The 19,315-nt window shown below is 38.2% G+C and overlaps 1 protein-coding gene across 24 annotated transcripts in view; it reads right to left on the bottom strand.

The window, feature by feature from the left end:
- The window catches only part of Lap (phosphatidylinositol-binding clathrin assembly protein lap), a 65,421-nt gene that overhangs the window by 10,374 nt on the left and 35,732 nt on the right, over positions 1-19,315 (bottom strand). For 5 of the 24 annotated variants that reach the window (XM_076783337.1, XM_076783349.1, XM_076783345.1 and 2 more), the window contains 7 exons: positions 12,438-12,603; positions 9,602-9,724; positions 9,400-9,529; positions 9,197-9,283; positions 6,966-7,676; positions 3,948-4,131; positions 2,561-2,666 (listed from right to left, as the gene is read on the bottom strand). In XM_076783337.1, coding sequence (XP_076639452.1) covers positions 2,561-2,666; positions 3,948-4,131; positions 6,966-7,676; positions 9,197-9,283; positions 9,400-9,529; positions 9,602-9,724; positions 12,438-12,603 — 1,507 coding nt within the window. The remainder of the gene's footprint in view (positions 1-2,560; positions 2,667-3,947; positions 4,132-6,965; positions 7,677-9,196; positions 9,284-9,399; positions 9,530-9,601; positions 9,725-12,437; positions 12,604-19,315) is intronic. The other 19 variants (XM_076783347.1, XM_076783344.1, XM_076783346.1 and 16 more) reach the window with 19 other exon arrangements.

Here is a 19,315-nt window from a genome sequence, read left to right as displayed (position 1 = left end):
TCGACCAGCCCTGGGAAAAATTTTAATGAGAGATTCTAGAGGCCAAAATAAGACGAAAATCAAAAATATCAATTTGTTGATTGAGGCTTCATTAAAAAGTTATTAAAACATTAAATTAAAAAATTTCAAATCGTTCTAAAAAAATTATTTTTAACTAGGGGGGTCAATTACAATCATCTTTTGTCATTACAGATACCCACAAAATCCTACGTACTTTCGAGAAAAAAATTCTATACTGAAAATACAATGTCTGACCATGAATGATGATTCCCCTAAAATTCGGCGAAATTCAAAAGTTTCAAATCGTTTTAAAAAAATTATTTTCGGTTACGAGGGTCAATTACAATCATTTTTGGTGAAGAGACATACCCTCGAAATCCTACGCATTGTTGAGAAAAAAATTCCTTAGCGAAAATCTAATTTCAGGCCAGAAATCGTTCCCCGAAATTTCATGCGTATCTTTAAAACACCATAACTCCTGAACGGATTGGACGATTTTAATGTTTAAAAAAGCAAACTACGCGTATTTTGATGAAGAATATGTAGAAATTCCAAAAATATTCGAAAAGTTGTTCCTTGACCCCGTAAAGTGAGAAAAACCCCATAAAAATGATCCAATTTTCAAACAGCCATAACTCCTATAATAATGAATATATTTAAATGAAACTTTTTTCTGAAGTAGAGCCTATGGATACCTACAAAAAAGTATTAGACAACTTTTCTGTAGAGTGCCAACCAAATTTATTAAAAATCAAAAACGAACTTTTAAGAAAAACTGACCAGGGTGTAGGTGCCTAAATTCTTCGGCGAAAAAAAAAATTTCAAATCGTTTTGGAAAAATTATTTGCAATTGCAGGGGTCAATTACAAGCATATTTGGTTCTTATATGTACCCCCGAAATCCTACGCATTTTTGAGAAAAAAATTCCTTACCGAAAATATACTCTGTGGCCGGAAACGTTTCTCTAACTTTTTAACAAAGCCTCAATCAACACATTAGTATTTTTGTTTTTCGTCTAATTTTGGCCTCTAGAATCTCCCATTAAAATTTTTCCTAGGGGTGACTGAACACCCTGTATAAACTGTATTTTAAGTTTGTCCCCCTGGGTTTCAATTTATCCGAGCTGCCTCGGTCCCGATTGAGCCAGTTAATCGAGGTTCCACTGTATGTCGATCCATAATTCCTTCTATTTGGCGAAGTGGGCCAACCACCATTTATAGACATTGCACCCCAGACAATCACTGATCCACCAACCCCTTTTACCGTTCGCTTAATATAATTTCGTCGATATTTTTTCTCCAACGCGACGTCAGCTGTATCTTCTACCATCGAATCCCTCTAAATCTAAACACGTCCATAAATATTACTTCGCGTTTCAACTGAACAATTTCTGAAAAATTGATCGAACACTACTTTCAAACGAACTAATAAGCGGAGCAAGTACTCGAACATTTTCAGTATAATTAATTAAATAAGTAAACGTATTTGTAAAATATAATAAACAGGACATTTGATGAAATAATTACTCGTTCGTTTCTCAGATAATTAACTGAGATATACAGCGTCAAAGTCTAATGTGTTATACTGTCCGAATATTTCTATTATTCACTATGGACGCAGATTATTGAAAGCCTCAACGCTTGAAAGAATTCGTCGAGAAAGACATCCTACAAAATATTAAATTAGTTTAAAATTTTGAGGTAAAAATTGGGATTCTAGACAGTGTACAAATATTAATTTGACATTAAAATACCAGACAATATTTGAAGGAAATTCCTACTGTTTATGAAGTAAATAATTATGTATTTGAGACTCCTCAGACACGTAAAAACATATCTTGTAAGAAACTTTAGTTGTCAAGCAACTATAAAACTGTACACTGCATGACCGAAGGGGTTAAGCTGTTCTTGTAATTATTTTCATTTCCTTCAAATTCTACAATCTCAATATTGGTCGTCGACTGTCGACCGCCGTGTATTACCGTTTTCTGTGACATTCTGCAATCTGTACAACGTGACAACCGAGTGAACCGCCGTATCGAGAAGAGTAAAAGTGTCGATCTGTGAATTGTATGTTTTAGAAGCTTAATGAGCGATAAAGCAAGCGTGCTAAGTCGTATACTGATTCACGTTTAACCTAAGGTCGTGAAAGTATTATTTGATAAAGAAAAACTATCACGAGACTCCTCGTTGATTTATTTTTGTCATTAAACTTGCTCGTTGACTCTTCGCAACTTCGTGTATTATGTATGGTTCGCGCGTTTCCTTTTTAAACGCTCTGTCGCCGCAAACAAAAACAGTACAAGCGTAACGATTATCGTGTCTCTGTAAACGATGATAATAGTTTATAGTAAACAGTAATCCGATAAAAATAGCATGCTGATAATGACTGAATGAAAATAGTAAATAGATAAAGATATCGACACGTAATATGAAACAAGTGACATTAGGGGGCACGCGAGAACAATATTGTCTTAAAGGGAGAGTGCTGTTACGATCAAGAACAACGTGCTGATTGTAACTCAATGCTAGAGAGATAACCCGCGCGATAATCCACTCACCATTGGACGATAACCAGCGCCCGTTGTAGCCGCCATAGGCTGAGGTGTCCATCCGGCCGGTCCACCCGTTTTGGCAGCATTTTTAGGCGAATTCCACTGCATTCCCCTGAAAGTACATCAAATTAGTATCTTGCCAACAACACTGTCCGTTAACTTTTTACAGAAACTTGTTCAATACCGCGATGCAGTGATGTCAAACACGCGGCTACTTATTTTCATGTGTACTACATGCTACTTGGTACCAAATGTCTGAAACACTTTCCGTATGAGTTTGACACGTAGTTAACGTTTTTTATGTATTAAAAAATTTCAAATCGTTCCGAAAAAATTATTTTTGGTTGCGGGGGACAATTACAATCATTTTTGGTGAATAAACACACTCCTGAAATTCTACCCACTTTGGAGAAAAAAATTCAGGAAGGTGGACAAATTTTTCGACAAAAAATAATATTTCAAATCGTTCTAAAAAAATTATTTTTAACTAGGGAGGTCGATTACAATCATTTTTTGTCATTACACATACCCACGAAATCCTACGCACTTTCGAGAAAAAAATTCTCTACCGAAACTACAATGTCTGACCCTGACATTCCGATTCCCCTGAAATTTCAAAAAGTTTCAAATAATTCTGGAAAAATTATTTACGGTTGTGGGGCTCAATTACAATCATTTTTGGTAAGTACACATACCCCTGAATTCCTACTCATTTTCGAGAAAAAAATTCGAGAAAGTGTGAAATTTTTTGACGGAAAAAAAAAATTTCAAATCATGTTGGAAAAATTATTTCCGGTTGCGGGGGTCAATTGCAATAATTTTTGGTGAATAGACCTACCCCCGAAATCCTACCCACTTTCTAGAAAAAAATTCAGTTTGGACGGAACTTTAAACGTTAATAACTTTTTAACGAAGCCTCAATCAACAAATTAGTATTCTTGATTTTCGTCTTATTTTGGCCTCTAAAATCCCCCATTACAATTTTTCCCAGGAGTGGCCGAATACTCTGTATAGTCAAGTTTACTTGGATAAATTAACTTTACTTAAATATTCAAGTACCTGATGTGGTTCGAATAATTCAAACTTAGCCTTAGATCGTATTCTCAAATATTTGAACACCTCTAATGTATAGGAAGGAGATTATAATTCAGACCAGATAGCCAATTTCTCATTTCTGTACAATATATACCAATCCGTATATTTTCATGAGTACTACATGCTCCTTGGTATCAAATATCTGAAACACTTTTCGTAAGAGTTTGACACCACTGCTATAATGTAATCCACCTTGAACTCTTGGACAGAGTGCAGAAAACCTTGAGGATACTGGCTCGTAACGATAGAAACAAATATCGATACCGTTTTACGTATTTGAGAGCAAACGTTCACTCACTTGACTTGTTGCTGCGCACTCTTGTTGATAGTCAAATTCTGGGCAAGACTAGCAAGACTACTGTCCAAATCTCCGGTCAAGACTTTGCCAGTGGACGTTGCGTTCGGCTGCTGTCCTGCTGCTGAAATATTATTATCTCCAGGTACAGTGGTAGGCATCAGCACCGAACCCATGCCGTCAAAACCTAAGCAACATCTACATCAGCCAAAGCCCCGAAAAGCGACAACCAAAAATTCCGCGCCCGTAGTGGTGCAGAAACAAAAATTAATTGTGTAACTTGAAAAAAAAAAGCATGGATCTTGAACAGCAAACTACTTTGCATCGCAAAGCGTGTACTACGACCAACGAACGTGTTTACAGGTGTCGAAATAACAAAAACTACAAGTAACCGAGCAAACATCAACTATCTTCTAAGATACCACATGAATACTTTAATCTCCATATGCATCGTAGTAAAGACGCCATGCTTTTTCGTGTAAGAAAGGTGCAAAAGTGCGAATATATAACATTATCTTGAAGAAAGTTCGTTGAGTAATCAACTAAATGATAACATACCGTGATACTACAAAAATATATACAATGGTGTACGAAAGTTTCCAGACAGGTTGCCACAAAGCACGCTTCATCATCGTGTAAAATTATTAATTCTCGAGTAACACTCAACGCTTAATAATATTGCTAATTCTTCGTGTAGAAAATGTAAATAAGATTCCTCTATTAAAGTTAGTATTTTCAAACTTGAAAATGAAAGGATTTTCTTATTTTTTCATAAGGAGTCACCCACCCACCTGACTGCTTGAAAAATATTATTCGGTCGCACCTTGTATATTCAATATGAGAAAATTTAATTCCTCGCAGTCCAATAGGTTTTCGCTGGCAATATCGGATCAAATTGTAGTATAGGGCCACGAAGAATTAAATACAAGAAGAAAGCAAATTTTCAATTAACAGTTATACTAAATTAAATATAAAAATGTGTGGCGAATGCGTTTATCAAACTGTAAAGCAACGAGTAAATGATCTACAATGTACAATATTCTTTTCAAATCTACAGTCTCATGCTAGAGGTAATACAAGTAAATACGTAAACGTATACCAATGTTTATAACTGTTTCTACTTAAATAAATAAAGAGTGAATCAGAATCAGTGATGCTGTACTTCTTGGAGTATGTACTTCTATGATAACGTAATCTTTTTCCCTACTATAACATGGTAACCTTCTGTTATTAGTCTATATCTAAATCTAAACTATAACTATAATGCATGAATAAGATATCTTATGCCTACTGTATTACACACCCGATTCAATGACCAGACGGAAAAGAACTTCGTGAAAAATTGATGAAATGCTAATCTGGGAATTAACACGTTCATTACCATGAGTTACATAAGTACAATGACTAAAATAATGACAAGTTCATCATTCACGTTCATTTATTTACTGATTTTGTTCCTTTTTAATTTCATGGTTTTCCACCTGAACAATGATAACGAACGTGTTAAATAAAATACTATTCTAATTCAAAAACGAAAGTATACTAGAGCTTCCACTCGTCATTCTACAGAATCAGGTGCAAACTAGTCTGAACTGTTTTAACAGTCAGTCTACTATACATTGTAAGAGGGCAGTCTTGTAATTTCAAATTAAGAAATCAATTTTTTTACATTCTGTTAGAGTACATAGTGTTAGAAATGTACCTTGTATTGCAAAATACGAAAAATTAACGATTTTACAGAATATTTAAATCGATTGGTCTTAATATGTTCAGTGGTAGGCAGATTATTAATTAAATATATTAAATTATTAGTCACATATGCTAGATGTACATTCTAACCAATCTTACATATTTTAATAGTGAATGTATGAAATATTATATACAATACTTTCAGATAAAATAAGTATCGTTTCGAATTAAAAATGAATACACTTCATGTATTAAACAAAATTTGTTCAGGTCTAAAACAGTACACTGCCCTCTTAAGATATCCAAGTAAATTCATCAGGAGTAATTTTAATTATACACTAGCGAAATATAATAGAAGTAACGATATTTCCCAAGATACTATTTTACATGGACATAATCTAGATCAGTGATTTCCAAACTGTTTATGTTTTGAAAATTGTTAAGTTGATCATAAATGCATGTATGTACATGTGATTGTAAGACCAACTACGAATTATTCGTTTATCTCTCTTTTGTCAATATTGTACATACTTCAATGATTTTGTACCATGTACAAAATTCTGTACTCCTAAGGCATAGTAAGAAAACGAAAAAGATTCATGGGACAACCTAATATTTTATACTTAAAGTTAGTGTCAAAAAACGACCTGACTTATGGGAATGAACTAATGCATAATTTATAACAGTTTCAAACAGTTATTTTCAGAACATTTTCAATCCCTGCAAATACCCTACTGTACACCACCCAGAATGGTATAACCAAAATTGGATCAATGCACCCTTCAATTGCTTCACTGACGGGCCATTAATATTTAATAAACACTGTTACCGATTACAGCACTTAATGGTTTACTCGATAGTTACATAAAGACACAGACCATTACTTTCGAAACTAACTTAACTTCCAAAATTAAAAATATATCGTTGATCTCTTTAATACTATAATAATATTGATAGAATCGTTTGGACCTAGCAGGCAGCACTGAAAGCATTCTATGGTACCCCCTTCCCTCGGTGCCCTAAGCACGTTTTTATTTTGCTTCCCAGTAGCTCCAGTAGCATAGTAACGTTTTTACTTTGCTTCCTAGTAGCTCCTAGGCATAGGACCTTTGAAACTGTTCTTTCACATAGCTCTCAGGGATCGCCCACCCTACTTTGGAAAGCACTGACCTAGATCTAGAATCCTGAGGGGGTATGGCCAATCGCGATAAGTACGAATACGTCACACGATACGCGAGTCACCATGAGTACGTAGCCCTGTAAAGCCTCCGAGCATCACCGACTCCTCTCGCATGCAAACAGCAGAAGAACCATCTAATGCATTCCCGTCACCTGAGATCGGCTGCTTCGCCGGGGAACCGTACCCCGCCGGGACTTGGGTGGGAATACCGTAGCCGGGCATCGGTCCGCCAGGCACAACGGGTTGCCCGGTGGCAGACATATTAGCGGCCATATCGAACATGCCGAAGCCCTTTGGCGGTTGCTGTGCTTGTTGCGCGGCTGGATGTTGTTGAGCGACGGGTGCCGGTCGGGATGGAGACCCGCCCAGTGCCATACGAATACTATCGTTCAAATCGTCGAGCGCGCTCTTGCTAGGAGCGGCGGCGACGGATGCACCGGGCGTTCCTGTGCCAGTTTTCCCGACCGCCGCTCCGTGAACTGTCGGAGATGAGGGTCTGGGTGTACCGTTCGTTGCTGTCGCGGGAGGCGGCGGTCTGGGAGGCGGCGTGGCAGTGGACTTACCGGAGGCCAGAGCCGCAGAGGACGTCGTCTCGCCGGCAGCGTCCCCGGCGGCTCCCTCCGTGGTCTTGAGCACTGCAGAGTCGCTCCCAAAGAGATCTGCCTGGCCGCCAGCACTGAACAGGTCTCCGGACTGCGATTGCTGCTGGCTCTCGCCGCCGCTCGACGCGTTCGCGGCGCCCGCGGCACCCTGCTCGAAGAGACCGAAACCGGCTGCGTTCGACTGCGTTGGCTGGGAACCGAGGGAAGGGAAGTCGGACATGAAGGGATTCAGTACGGATCCGGCCGCTCCTGGAGCACCAGCTTGCGCAGAAATCAAGGTGCATTCGATTAGCTTTTACGCAATCAGCTGGTTAATTGCGTCAGGGTATGGGTATGCCTTGGGCGGTTATCGACGTGTTCTTGTAAACAGCGTGCACGCTCGATGTAATGAAAACTGTTAGGCTGACGGCGTGTAGGAGCGTTAAGAAACATCGTTGCTACATTCGTTTACGAGTATTGGACGTTTTCAAGTTTGACATTGCTCGCTTCTAACGCGGAGTGACCTCGACACTGACCGTTTTGTTTAGTTAAAGTTTTTCGCTGTGTCTATTACGAACGACGACGCAAAGGCGCGAAAGCGTTTTGACGAAGCGTTTGATCAGCGGTCTTATCCCTTAACACTCGCACGGAGAGCGCAAGACTTCCGGGTCACCGACTTAACTGAAACATTGTACACTGGTAGATTTCCACATCCTTTTTACGAAAATATACCATTACAAGTACCTTTAAAAACTTTATCTAATATTCTATACTCGTTCCGTCAAAGCGCCTTCATACTGCCGAGTCGTCGCTCTTAGATGCTGGTCAAATCTGAAAAACTTTAACATTTTTTTAATTTAAAAACGAGAAATTACTATACAACTCCGTTAAAGATTTTACGCATTTATGGAGTACGTTAATGTTCATTTTCATAATAACTGTACAAATTTTGGAAGATTTAAAAGAAATATAAAAGCACCTTTTCGTATGAAAAGCCTTTGCGTTTGAATCATTTAATAAATAAAATACGATCTATAAGCAAGTATCACAATAACGTGAATGCTTTTCTAACTGAATTTCTTTATCGAGTTATTCAAATTTTGTTTTAAATAGAATGTAAATCGAACTTATCCCTGATTTAGCGAGACACGTTTATAACAAGGAAACATTATCGATCTCGATGCTCGTTAAACGTATTCGATAAATTAATATGTGCTCATACTCTGCACGCGATTAACATATTCAAATTTGTGTATCCCATAAATGCATGAAATCCACAGTATAACGAGAAAGCCCTAAGAGAGTTTAACTAGCTGGAACATCGATGCTTCTTAGTATAATTAGTACCGCATTATGATACTTGAGAAGTTAACCAGCCCCATACCACGAAGCACATAAATTTTCACCGGAATTCAGTATCCAAGTTCGCGTTCAAATGTGTTACTTGAACCAAACTATTGGTGTCGTGACTATGCAAGGAACTCGTGATAAATGCAATCTTTTTGTTCAATTACTTCATGTATGCTCAAAAGGAATGTTCTCATTGCATTCCTACCGATAGCGTCGAGTGTAGATTAACTTGCACAGGCATCGTCTATGAATCTAGACAATTTAATAAGATGCAGAAGACACGATACAAAACGTTAAGCGAAATATCTTTCACAATAAGGAGAAAGAGTCATGTATATGTACAATGTTAACATGAAGACAGAGAAAGAAACGGTGCAAGATTTATTCGACAAGTGCGATAGGTAAAAGTCGTTTCTTTTCGTGTGAATGCGAAACGCAGTCGAGGTACTTACCAGATTGAGAGTCTTGATTACCGAATACGGAAGAGAAACTGTTATCTGTAACAAAGTTATTATTTGCTGGTGGCGCTGCCGCGAAACCTACAAACCAAAAAATAAAACGCATCGATGAAACAAAAGGAAAACGACAATGATTACTATTGTGTATAAAATTAAAGAATGAAACGGTAATGAATAAAACCAATTCTTGTATTTACCGTTACCGTTAGTCATCCACATGTTGTTCTGCGCTTGTGCAGTTTGTGCAGGTGCAGGCTGCGGGCCGCCAAACATATCCGCGAAAGGATTGCCTGCTAACTGGAGCAGATCGTCTGACGCTTTCTGCGACTAAAAGCAATTTATGCAATTACAGCATCAGTTTAGCTGCATAAGCTTAGAGAGAAATCTCTGTTTAGGTACCTGATTGTCAGCCGTCGCCGTTGGTGCTCCAAACAAATCCACGATTGGTTGATCGGCATTGTTCGTCGGCGAACTGAGGAATGGATTTGTGCTCGGGCCGGTCGTCAGGGATTGCACTTTCGCCTGAAAAAACAGAGATACGTTCAAACATCGAGGAATCTATTCTGACAATCAACGCTAGAACTACTGACGACTTACGTATACCCAAATGCGATGCATGACTATAGCACCACTTCAATTTTTTAATATTTTAGACTATTGAGTAGGAATGTAAAGAAAAAAATCGTATGAGCTTATAATATGATACGATATGATACAGAATAAATTTTAAAAAAGTAACTACGAGGAGACATCATAAACAAATGATAAAATAATGATAAAATAGAATAATAAGAATAATATAATAGAGACGTTACAGAATGGACTTTAGCAGATCTCCGTCTTGTTAAAATACACATATTTATGAAGTATAAATTTGAGATTTCTTCAAGACAAGATTATAGTATTTCCTTCTAAAAAGTATTTGGTACAAAAACGTACAAATACATTGTTTATTATACAAGGTGTTCAGCCACCTCTGGAAAAAATATTAATGGGCGATTTTAGAGGCCAAAATAAGACGAAAGTCAAGAATACCAATTTGTTGTTCGAGTCTTCGTTAAAAAGTTATTAACGTTTAAAGTTTCACCAGTAGGCATATATCCAATGTATTTTTTCATTGTTTGAATTTTGAATCGTTAAAATGCATCAATTCGTCCAGAAGTTATGACTTTTTAAACATACGTATGAAAATTCGGGGAACCATTTCTAGCCAGAAATTATATTTTCAGTAAGGAATTTTTTTCTCGAAAGTGGATAGGATTTCGGAGGTATGTGTATTCACCAAAAATGCTTGTAATTGACCCCCGCAACCGTAAATAATTTTTTCAGTATGATTTGAAATTTTTTAATTAATTTTTAACGAAGCCTCAGTCAATTAATTGATATGAATTTTTTTCTCGAAAGTGGGTAGGATTTCGAGGGTATGTCTAATGACGAAAAATGATTGTAATTGAGCCCCACAACCGTAAATAATTTTTCTAGAATTATTTGAAGCTTTTTGAAATGTCAGGGGAATCGGAATGTCAGGGTCAGACATTGTAGTTTTGGTAAAGAATTTTTTTCTCGAAAGTACGTAGGATTTTATGGGTATGTGTAATGACAAAAAATGATTGTAATTGACCCCCCTAGTTAAAAATAATTTTTTTAGAACGATTTGAAATTTTTTAATAACTTTTTAACGAAGCCTCATTCATGAAATAGATATTCTTGATTTTCGTCTTATTTTGGCGTCTAAAATCTCCCATCAAAATTTTTCCCAATGGTGGCCGAATATTCTGTATATTTTCTGATTTGAGCGCAAAGTGTTTGAAAGTTTTTGTTAGATGGGATTTATAAATGTGAACATTCGTTATATTTTGCACTTGACAATATCTATTCTCATCGATAACATCAAAAACGCTTCTTACAGGATACTATCTGCCCTGAAAATCTTAAAGCGTGGAAATTGCACACGGTCATCAAATAAACACTGAATAAAATCAAACTTCCTGTAATTTTCTTGTTTAATTACTTGAACACAATGTATCCAATTTATCAACTCTAAACTTGAAATATGCGGTAAAGATTGATAAACAGACAATATAAGTCTTCATAGGGAGCCACGTCGACCAGAAACCACTATCTACGACGATAAGATAAAAGAGTTTAATCGAGTCTCGTACGCGTCAAACTACATGAAAACTTGCAGAAATATTCAACGCGCGCTATTCCAATACTATCCGACATTTGTAATCGACTGGAAAGGCTCCCTGATGAACAGATACAAGATACAAATAGACATCGGCGAGACTTTTGCATTCTAAACGCTATACAAAATTGGCAGTTTATACAGAGATCAAAAAATTACATTATCCTTGTACCGATTCGTCATCGTACGGGTGCATGTTCAAAATTTGCAACAAACGATGCAGTTTTTTTTTCACAATATACAGGGTGTTCGGCCACACCTGGGAAAAATTTTAATGGGAGATTCTAGAGACCAAAATAAGACGAAAATCAAGAATACCAATTTATTGATCGAGGCTTCATTAAAAAGTTATTAACGTTTAAAGTTCCGCCCCTACTGAATTTTTTTCTCGAAAATGCGCAAGATTTCGGAGGTATGTCTATTCACCAAAAATGCTTGTAATTGAACCCCGCAACCGAAAATAATTTTTCCAGAACGATTTGAAATTTTTTTCAAAAAATTTAGGCACCTAATTAGATTTTCAGTAAGAAATTTTTTTCTCGAAAGTGCGTAGGATTTCGGGGGTATGTGTAATGACCAAAAATGATTGTAATTGACCCCCACAAACGATAATAATTTTTTTTGAGTGATTTGAATAATTTTTTTTTCGCCGAAAAATTTCAGCACCTACCCGATTTTTTTTCTCAAAAGTGGATAGGATTTCGAAGGTATGTGTATTCACCAAAAATGGTTGTAATTGACCCCCGCAACCGAAAATAATTTTTGCAATACGATTTGAAATTTTTGAATTTAATTGTTAATAACTTTTTAACGAAGCCTCCACCAACAAATTGGTATTCTTGATTTTCGTCTTATTTTGGCTCCTAGAATCTCCCATTAAAATTGTTTCCCAGGGATGGCCGAACACCCTGTATTACATATCGTAACTAAAAAATGGAGTTGCATCCCTCTGTGCTGCAAGATCTTCGATCAGCTCAGTGTAGATCTAATAAATCAGGTTACGATTATGTCGCCTAGTAGTTCCGCCAGAACGAAATATTTTAGTACCTTGTACTGATTCATGGCGGCTTCCTCTTCCGCGAGGGCCTGCTGTCGCAACGCTTCGTCGATATGTCCATTTCCGGTGTGGTCGAGGTTATTACTGGCTGCTGTTCCAAACGCAGTACTGGTGGAAGACAGGGCGGACACTCCCGACTTTACATTCGTTCTATTGCTGCTTGGGTAATGATAGGGCAATGGATATGTCTCGATGGAGTGGGTGGATTCACAGAGGAAAGGAGGAAAAGCCGTTTCAGCGTAGACGAGTGTGGCCGAAGGAGCGAAAAGGAACGTTGATCATTGAAAACAAAGGAGAAGACAAACAAAAAAACAAAGAAACGGTGTAGTACGCATAAAGATATGACGATGTGTAAAAGTTTCAACTACTCAGTGCTCCCATACAACCATACATTCGCGCGGACACACATGCGTGACGCTAGCTTTCTTTTCCACAGACCCCATCTTGTTTTTTTTCTTTACAAATCTTCCGCTTGATAGCTGACTACAACGTTCCTTTTGAAACGGAATCACACAAGCAATTACTTTGACTCGTACTACCTAATGTGTGTTTTACAATGGAAACGAAACAATAATATATATATATATATATATATATATATATATATAAAAAAAAAAACACGTATACCCTTGTTTTGCTACTGCTACGACACACTTGCGCGCACACACACTTATGTACACATTTACTTATGTGCAAGAAAGTAGATATTGCCTAGCTTCTAGTACCGGTCGATCTATAAAACCGAATACACTCGCGATCAGAAAATAAAGTTTTGTGCAACATGTGAAGACTATAAAACAATTTCGTACGAGCGCTTCGATTCAACGACGCAAAAATAAAGCGTACGAATTGCGACAGAATTTCATAATTACGAGAGATCGCTTTGTACTCGTGACTACTGACAGACTACCGAGCATAGAAAAGATTTTAGCCTTCGAAGATGTTCTTTGTTCGCGTAAATTTAAACAATTTACGCAACGTCGTACAAGATATTAACAAAGCAAATTCCATGAAACACATTTATTAAATTAGATCGCGACAAGGTGCACTTTTGACGTGAACTATTAAAAACTATAGGTAACTAAACAGGAAACATATCGAATCCTTCCTTCGTCAATTTTGATGAAATTTATGAGAGAAGTATAGCTTTTGAAGAAGTATTTAACCCGTGTCTTTTTTATTGACCGACATCCACTTTGGGAGGGTGAAAATAGCCCCCAAAATGGGGGTGCTGGAAACATATTTTTGGAGTATCTTGAGAACTAGGCGACGCACAATGATCCAAATCGGTAATCTAGCGGGACAGCATATATTTCAGTGCTCTTATCTTAATAATAATATCTTAACCGTTTGAATCCCAAGCAGCGCGATTGCGCTGTTCAGATTTTATGTCGAAAAGACCCGGCACATTTCGAGCGTTGTGGACAACTGACGGTGCGTCACTGATCGTCGAAGTCGCGCGCTCAGATTTATTCACGCAAGTACATCGCACAGCTCCTACTTTTAAAGTAAATAATACATTTCACAATAGATACGATACTATAATAATAGTGTAATAATACATTACAAAATAAAATATTTTGTATATCATTTTTATCTTCTCAATAATTTTTATCGAACAAAACTTGAAATATTTATAAATTTACAGTACGCATATGTAATAATACAGATGTATTTTATAAAATAACGAATTACAAATTAACAATATTTTTGTTTTATAAACAAACAATTTAAATGGAAAGTAACAATTATAATTTGTAACATCGGTGTTTATCAAAACATGTTGGATGGATTCCTTTTTTACATAGCACGCAAATTAAATGTGATCTTTTTATTGCATTTTTGGTGCTGCAAACTACACATTGGCGTAAGTTACGTTGAGGCAACTTCACTAAACCAAATTCTTTTTCCTTTACATATCTATGTGCTTGCTTTTCGTTCATCCACTGACATTCAATTTCAAAAATAATACTGGACATAAAATCTAACCGAGATATTGCTTTACTCTCAACTCTTTCCTTGTAGATTATATATGCATTTAAAACCATGCGGTTGATTATGTTAAAGGCTACCTTTTTCCAATATTTAACTGATCTTCGTTCGTCGAGATAGGTATACAGCATTTTATCCGATTCATTGACACCACCCATGAAGGAATTGTAAGATTGAATAATAGCGGGTTTTGTGGAACGTATTTCTTTGCCATATCGATTTTTTGTTATAGTCACATTTTGCTCTTCTGCTTTCGTTGAAATTAATAATACAGGATTTTTTACACTTTTCTTTTCGCGATACGCACAGAATAATACTTCATTATTTCGAAAATATTTTACCTCGTTTACATTAGTTTGTTTCAAATTATCGGGAATACATTTCTTGTTCCGTCTAATAGTTCCAGTTAAATAAGTATCCATAGAATATAAATATCTAGCTAATTCTACGCTAGTAAAGAAGTTGTCGACAAAAATGTGATGCCCCTCATTCAAACAATTACTATCTTTCAGTAAATTTACTACCACATCATATCCAAGTCCGAACTTTTTCCTATCAGTAGTAATTGTTTCTTTTGCACCTTTATAGCAAGAAAACGCCAAACAATATTTTGAAACGGAATCACACAGCATCCAGAATTTTATTCCCCAACGATGATACTTTTTATTTGGCAAGTATTGCGTTATGCTAGAATGACACAGCGTCCCAACTAGCGACTCATCAATTGATAATTCTTTGTGTGGTTTATAATGTAATTTGAATACTTTATTAGCGTGTTCAACGAGTGGCTTAAATTTTGCACAGGGATCGTATTTATCGTGACCAGGTGGAAAACATAAAGAGTTATCAATTAAGTGAAAATATTTCAAAATTTGTTGAAATATATTTCGAGAGAACATTCTTCGAAACCACGGTATGTTACGTGAATTTTCGGACCAATACGAACGTATATTGGGTTTTCTTGTAATTCCCATTTCCAACAGTACTGCTATGAATGCCTTCATCTCTAAAACGGTAACTGGCGTCCAAACATTTGTATCAAATGATTCCAATTCTCTAGGTAAATGCCTTGAATAATCCGCATATTTATTAGTTTCTTCAACTATTAGTGACCATAGTGTCGAATCAAAGAATAGTTCAAAGTATTCAATGGGTTTACTCTGGCTAGAGAAGTTACATCGCGAACCAGATTCTTCGCTATGCTCAAGAGGATCACGTTGATTAGAAACGTCTTCAGCAACTCGTAGACTGTTCAGTGGACATTGATGCGATGAATCATTATCACTATCCTCTGAAGTACTTAAAATGCGTTGTCTTTTGCACTTTACAGGAACAATATAGTCGTCATCGCCGTCAATAACATGATCACATGGATTTGTGATTATGCTCATAAATTTTCCTTTTCGATTCATTCTACCTTTTTGGGGATACATCAAATTTTAAAAAGTTAAACAGTAAATCTAGATTGATTTTTTACTTACTTTTTGCGGTGCTTCGTCTAATCGTTTTGAAACACACAATTATTAACAATGAGAAACACTTACGCAAGAATACGTTCGATCGCTTTGCAAACTGCAATAAATCTGACGGAGCGATGAGAAAAAGACGAGAATCGCGTTACCTAACAAATACAAGAATCGCTATTGATCCGATTGGGATTCATCGGTATACAATTAACAAAGCGCTATCGCGCCGCTTGGTATGTTTCGACATAAAATAAAACAAGCGCTATCGCGCTGCTTGGGACTTTTCGTACTCATTATGAGAAAGCGTGGTTGCGCTGTTTGGGATTCTTCGACAGTGTTTTTTCAATACCCCCTGGGACTCAAACGGTTAAACTCAAGCGATTGCGACGACATATTTTTGTTTAATGATATTGGTTATTAAACGCAGTTAAGGGAATATTAATTAAGTGCCCGATATAATAAACGCCATAAAAAGAACAATTCGTCAGAGATACAATATTTAACACATACGGTTGGATAAACAGTCGTTAGAAACAGTAACAAGAACAAATGAGGCTAATGCCTGTACGAGTACGAGTAGGCGCCTGAAAGACGCGTTCATAAAATGTCCGTACATCGTCGTGTGATCAAACCCAAATTCTCACACTTCCCCTCGAGGTGTGGACAAACCTCGCACCCGTGATGAAGTCCTTTTTAAACCTAATAGCCCGATGAACCTCTTGAATTTCGGGCCAGGCAGCGCCTTCGTTAGGACGTCGGCTACCATGTCGCCCGTTGGAACATGCGAGATCTCGAATTTTTTGTCCTTCAGTGCCTCGCGTACAAAATGGTGCCTGACGTCAATATGTTTAGTCCGGGAGTGAAAAATTGGGTTTTCTGCCAATTTCAGAGCACCCATGTTGTCGTTGTAAATTCTGATTTCAGCAAGTCTTTCGAACCCTAGCTCGACCAATAGAGCTCTGAAATATATGGCCTGCTTCGCGGCCTCGGCTAATCCCATATATTCGGCCTCGGTGGACGAAAGCGCGACGGTCCTCTGTTTTTTGGAATCCCATGATACAGCTCCTTCACCTAAAACAAAAGTGTGCCCCGTATATGAACGTCTATCAATAGTACAACCGGCCCAATCTGCGTCCACGTAGCCCGTTAGCGGTTTTTTTAGACGATCCGAAATTAAGGCCCAAGTTTGATGTCCCTCTCAAGTAACGCAGTACTCGCTTTGCTGCCATCCAATGCGATTTTCCATACTTGTCATTGAATTGACTCAAGACGCTCACAGCATATGCAATATCCGGTCTTGTTGCAACAGCCAAGTACATCAGCGATCCGATCAGTTCACGGTACGGGAGATCCTTCTCCTCTTCACTCGGAGCTTCATTGATTTCTGTCAATTTGGTCTTGACATCCAACGGTGTGCTTACAGGCTTCGATTCGCTCATCCCAAAACGTTCCAGGACTTCGAGCACATAACCCTCTTGACACGTACTTATCTGGTTCGATTCTCCCCGGAATTCTATCCTCAGACAGTACTTTGGTTCTCCTAGATCCTTAATACCGAATTGTCTGCTCATATGATGTTTGAACTTCGTTATAAGATCTGTTCTTCGGGAGAACGTTAAGATGTCATCTACGTACACCGCAATGTACAGCGATCCTCCCCCTTGCTCGAATCGGTATATGCAAGGATCTGATTTGGAAGGTCTTGCTCCGAACTCCCTCAACACATCGTCTAGCTTCTTGTGCCAGCTTCTTCCAGCTTGTCGAAGGCCATACAATGATTTTCTTAACTTGCAGACTCTGTCCCCGGTTTGCAAATCCTTGAGCATGTCTTTTGCCTTGACCTCGACATCGCTTCCCCTGGCTTCCGTATCGCTAATTAACTCGAGCGCTTTGGACATCAAAATCGGCACTTCCATAAAGATTTCTTCGTCCAGCACTCCATTCAAATATGCTGTCTCGACATCGAATTGCCTCATCTCCATCCCCTCGCTCGCAGCCAGTGCAACTAGCAGGCGAATCGAGCTCAAGCGGGCAACTGGTGCGAACGTCTGATTAAAATGAATACCTGGGCGCTGGGCGAATCCTCTAGCGACAATTCGTGCCTTTCTTCTTTCGAGCGTACCATCAGGATTGTACTTGTTTCGGAGTACTATGCGAGATCCGATCACTTGTCGGCCCTCAGGACGTTTTACCAATTCCCAAGTATTGTTTCTTAGGATGGATTTGACTTCGCTCGCTATTGCGCGGTGCCACTCTTCAGCATTCGGGCCTGAAATGGCCTCCCTCATAGGTACCTCTGCTAGCAAGGCGCATTCGGCGTCTGCGTATTGGGTTTCTTCTCGTCGGACGTGGAATAATTTCCGAGGTCTTCCCACTTTTCCGGTCCGCAGCATGGTCGGTCTTCCGGGTCCTCTTTTCGGTGTCGTCCCTATCTCGTTTGCACGATCTTCTCCGGTGTCTTCAGGAACTGTCCGAACGGCCGAAAAATCATCCCTTACTGTCCCTAGAGGTACTAATTCAATGTCCAGATTCTCAACTCGCCTTTCGATCGGGTCAGATGTTTCCTCTTGGACAAAATCTTCAAAAACTGATTTCGGCGATATTCTGTGTGTTTCCAGGAATTTAACGTCCCTCGTTATTTCGATTTTCTTTTCTTCAGGGAGCCACACTCTGTGCCCCTTTGCATTCAACGCATATCCCAGGAATATTCCCTTTCTGGCACGGTGATCTAGCTTCCCCTTGCTAGGTAATCTGTTGAGACAAAATACCTTAGATCCAAATTCGCGGAAAAAACTTACGTCAGGAGCTGTTCCTATCCACAGTTCATGCGGTGTCCGACCATCTAGGCTCTTAGTTGGACATCTATTCCGAATGTAGTTTGCAGTTGAAACTGCTTCGGCCTAAAACGACGGTGGCAGCCCTGACTGAATAAGTAGACATCGAGCCATTTCGATGAGAGTCCGATTTTTTCGCTCGGCAGTACCATTCTGTTCGGGGTTGTATGCAATAGAAAGACGTCTTTGAATTCCGTTAGTTTTCAAGAATCGATCGAACTCGGAATTTATGTACTCTCTTCCGTTGTCCGATTGTAGAAATTTAATTTTCTTCCCCTTTTGATTTTCCACTGACGCCTTGACTTCCTTGAATGCTTCGGGAGCGTCGCTTTTATTTCTGAGAAAGCGTACTTCACAACACTTGGAATGCTCATCTATGAAAGTGATAGTACCTGGCTCGATTGTTTGACTCAACCCGCATTGGACCGCATAGATCTGAGTGAATAATCTCTAAAGGTTCACACTTGCCTTTCAATTTCGCGGGAAAAACTGCTCTTGTCATTTTTCCTCGTATGCATACCTCACAATCCAGCTTGTCCTCACTTTTACCGAGTTTCAGGCCTCGTATTGCCTTGT

Source organism: Colletes latitarsis, chromosome 2, assembly GCF_051014445.1.
Source record: "Colletes latitarsis isolate SP2378_abdomen chromosome 2, iyColLati1, whole genome shotgun sequence".
NCBI lineage: Eukaryota > Metazoa > Arthropoda > Insecta > Hymenoptera > Colletidae > Colletes > Colletes latitarsis.
The sequence above is the reverse complement of the archived record's forward strand: the minus strand, read 5'-3'. Positions and strand labels throughout refer to the sequence as shown.